Source organism: Cryptomeria japonica, chromosome 6 (assembly GCF_030272615.1).
Source record: "Cryptomeria japonica chromosome 6, Sugi_1.0, whole genome shotgun sequence".
Classification (NCBI taxonomy): Eukaryota; Viridiplantae; Streptophyta; class Pinopsida; order Cupressales; family Cupressaceae; genus Cryptomeria; species Cryptomeria japonica.
The window spans coordinates 9195313-9199043 of NC_081410.1; the positions used below are offsets into that span (position 1 = coordinate 9195313).

Here is a 3731-nt window from a genome sequence, read left to right on the forward strand (position 1 = left end):
GACAGTAATTCAATATTTAGTTCTTTGTATTAAATTGCTGGTGTTTACTATTTTTCTTAATACCTGAATTAGAATGGTTGGGCTTAAAAGGAATAGAATTACGTTTTGGCTATAATTGAATGTTTATGTTCTTTGAATTTGCCTGTAATTACTGGTGTTCATTTTTTATTATTTCTCAAAATCTGTTAAAAGGGCTTCGGTCTTAGCTCGTCTGATCGTGGATCGTAACTTAAGGCGTGGGTATGCTCCCAATGATCTTGAGTTTGAATTCCTGGCTGTGTTAATTCTGTGTGTGTTGCTACCTTGTGAGTGGGTCGTACACACTGGGAGAGGACACTGGTATATAGCAAACGCACTTTTGAATTGCAAATTTGTTCCACATTTAAATTGGGTGTAATAAAATTTTAGTTTGTTGCAGTATTGTTGGCCCATCTTTTACACTATGTTGTTATAACTTTGTGAGTTGATAATGTTGATGAAATGGTCATTTTACTTTGAAGTCAATTTGATTTTAATAGATAGATCCACTGTGTCGTTGAATTGCTTCTTTGCAGAGTGGAGATTTCAGCTTTATGATGTCTACTTGTAAATATTCTAATGTAGTGGAACCGGTAAGGAAGCTAAAGAAGAAAGATGGGTTTATAAGAACCAAAGGGAATGATGGAAAATGTGCTTTGCCAGATAACAGTCCCCCTGTAACAGTTAGGCCCAAAGGAACAAAATCCCAACATCAAAGAAGAGAAATGTTGCAATCCTGTAAAGAAGGCTTGCCCAGTCTAAATAAACATAAGGCAATATTGGGTGGAGAAGTCAATTCTGAACCTTTCAAAGTTAAGCAACCTTATTCAACAAAGAATTCAAAATCCTTTAAGGATAAGGCCTCTAAACATCCATTTGTACATTCTTCACAGTTGAAAATCAATGCGGCAGCAACAGTTTCTGCCAAGTTGATGAAGAAGCCAACCAAGGTAATCAACAGAGTAAGCTATTATTCTAACCCACCTGTTATAGATGACAATATTGAATATAATCTTCTCAATTCTGGAATAAGTGAGCAAGAGTTGCTAGATTTGAATTTGCTCCCTGATGGACTTCAACAACACAAATTGACTGTGACACCTGTTTCTACACCAAAGAAATCTGGAAAACCTATTATTGGAGGATTTTCTAGTTTTGATGGTTCCAGGTTCAGTCCAATTGAAGAGGCCTCTCTAATGCTTCATCGCCCTATTGCATATGCATATTCCATAGGTTTTTATTCTAATCCAAGTGTAGTGAGTGATTTAGAAAATACAGATGATGATTTTGAGAGTAACTTTCTTAGTTCTGGATTAAGTGAACAAGATCTGCTAGATTTGAATTCGTTAACTGATGGGTATGTCAATACTCCTGTTTCTACACCAGAGAAATCTGAGAGAGTTAATGTTAGAGGATTTGATAGCTTTGATGGTTCCAAGTTCAGTCCAACTGAAGAGGCTTTGCTTGTTCTTAATAGCACAAATGAAGATATGTTTTTAACTCCTCTTTCTTCAAAAGAAACATCTAAGAGAGTTTCTGTTAGAGGATTGCATAGCTTCGATGGTTACAATTCTAGTCCAATTGAAGAGGCTTTGCCTATTCTTAATAGGTCAATCGAAGATCCATTTATTTCTTCTGTTTCTACTGATGTGGTGTCAGAGAATACACCCACAGACATGCTTCATATAACAGATTGGAATGCAGACCCAACAGTATCATTGCAGTCAAGTCCCACACAATGTTTTGATCCATGGTCTGTGGAAACAGGGAGCACTTCAGAAAATGGGGCCTTATATGATAAATGCTCTTGGAAAGGTAGTAAGTCTACTGATTCATGTTTCTTTTACAATTCTAAAGCAAAAAGAATGAGGCCCTCTTGTTTAACATCACATTGGACAACAGATTCTTCAAGATCAACAATTTCCAAGAAAAAGAAGCAGCCCACAAATGACATTGGTGAAGTAGAATGGTTTTCTAATCTAAGATTTCTGACTGATTCGGCACTTGTAGATGATGAAGCTGAGTGGGATCTTCTCAGTTCTCGAACTAGTGAAGAAGAATTGTTATCTTTGAATGTTCTCCCTGTTGGACTCTTTCCAAAGAAAGAGATTATTACTTCTACTTCTACAACAGAGAAACCAAACATAGTCATTGCTGGAGGAATCCATAGCTTTGATGGGTCTAGGTTTAGTCCGATCGAAGAGTCTTTCCTTATTCTTAATGACCCGATTGCAAATGAATATGCTTGCAATACTGATAAAGGAGGAGAAACATCTCAAGTTATTGAACTCAAAGGCAAACTTGATTTTTGTTATTTATTGGAGGCAGAACTACTGGATGAAAAGACCCAAAACAAAGAGCTGGATTGTATATTAAAGGTGAGCTTCCATCTCTAGAAATTGTTTGTTTCATCATCTTATGAATGCTCATCCAAACCCTGAATTTTTTTCCTTCATTGTCTTTTATCAAAGAAGTTGTTCTAATTGGATCTTCTTTACTAATTTGATTTTCTTTATAATCTTAGTTACAAACAGATCTACTGGAAGTAAAAGCACAAATTAAAGAGCTGGGATGGTTGCTGGAGGTGAGCTTGCATAGTAGGAAGATATTTAAATTCTACTACTTTTAAAACTTATCAGCATTTATCCAAATGTTGATTTTGAGTGTCGATCCAAATATAATTTTATCCTCTTCCTTCCATATTTCTTTAAGAGATTGTGTCATTCTTGCATAATTTGATCTTCTTTATAATTAGTTAAAACAGTTCCTTGTATCAAATGAAAATGTTATTAAGACCTGATATACTCTGCTTTGATATTTCAGAGTTCCCTAAGGAGGGCGGACATGTTGCTACCAAAGCTTGCAAGAGAGGATGGGCTAGTTGCATAGTGTGGCAGAGGGAGGCAATTTTTTTTGCATGCAGTCACCATTTTCCACTATTGGCGAGATTTTTGTTTTCTCCAATGCCCATGTTGGATATGATGCAATTATTTAATCCAGATGTCAAGAAGAAAAACCATGTATTAATTTCAGCCATTCTTGCTAATACTGCAAAAGAAATATCTGACTAGCAAATGGCCTTGCATTTTGCGTTGCAGCATTCTTGTGTTCATGTTCAGGTTTCCGTTTATTGGAGATGCATTGCATGTACCTACTGAGATCATTAGGGAATGAATGCCTTGAAGAGAGGAAAAACGGATCCGGTGGGACTTATTTTTCATATTGTTTATATTTTCATTTCTAAAATAGTGTAATAAATATTTTAAAAATCAGATAGAAAATAGTCGTATTTTTATAATCTAGACACATAAAATCATAAAAAAGCTAAATGACAAGATCAGTAACATTCAATTTAATATAAATTAATTTCCAAGACATTGTATTGATGATAAATGTTTTTTATTAAAGTTAAGTGGGAAAGGGCTCCAACTCATTACAGATCTAACCCCATGTCCCCATTTTAGTGGAGCAACAGCTACTTAAAAGTTGAAAATAAGCTTTGAAAAAAAGGGGGGGCTAGAAATAAGCAGTGGCTACTTATCGAGAAAATAGACATGTGGCTTTACCATATTTGTTTCCTCTCCTTTCTATTTGCCTATAATTTTGCCTGTAATTTTAATTACTCCTAAAAAAGTTGAGTAGCTTCTGCTAGCCAAAATAAGCTAAACAGCGGCATGAGGACATGCCCTAACACTGACTATCAAAAACCAAAG

At 35.4% G+C, this 3731-nt stretch overlaps 1 protein-coding gene across 1 annotated transcript; it reads left to right on the top strand.

Moving 5' to 3' along the window:
* The first annotated feature begins 427 nt into the window (after window positions 1-427).
* On the top strand, window positions 428-3093 carry LOC131070162 (uncharacterized). Its single transcript, XM_058005705.2, has 3 exons — window positions 428-2396; window positions 2543-2602; window positions 2842-3093. Exons 1-3 carry the CDS (start codon window positions 573-575, stop codon window positions 2905-2907), a joined length of 1950 nt encoding a protein of 649 aa, XP_057861688.2. The 5' UTR covers window positions 428-572; the 3' UTR covers window positions 2908-3093.
* The last annotated feature ends 638 nt before the right edge of the window (window positions 3094-3731 follow it).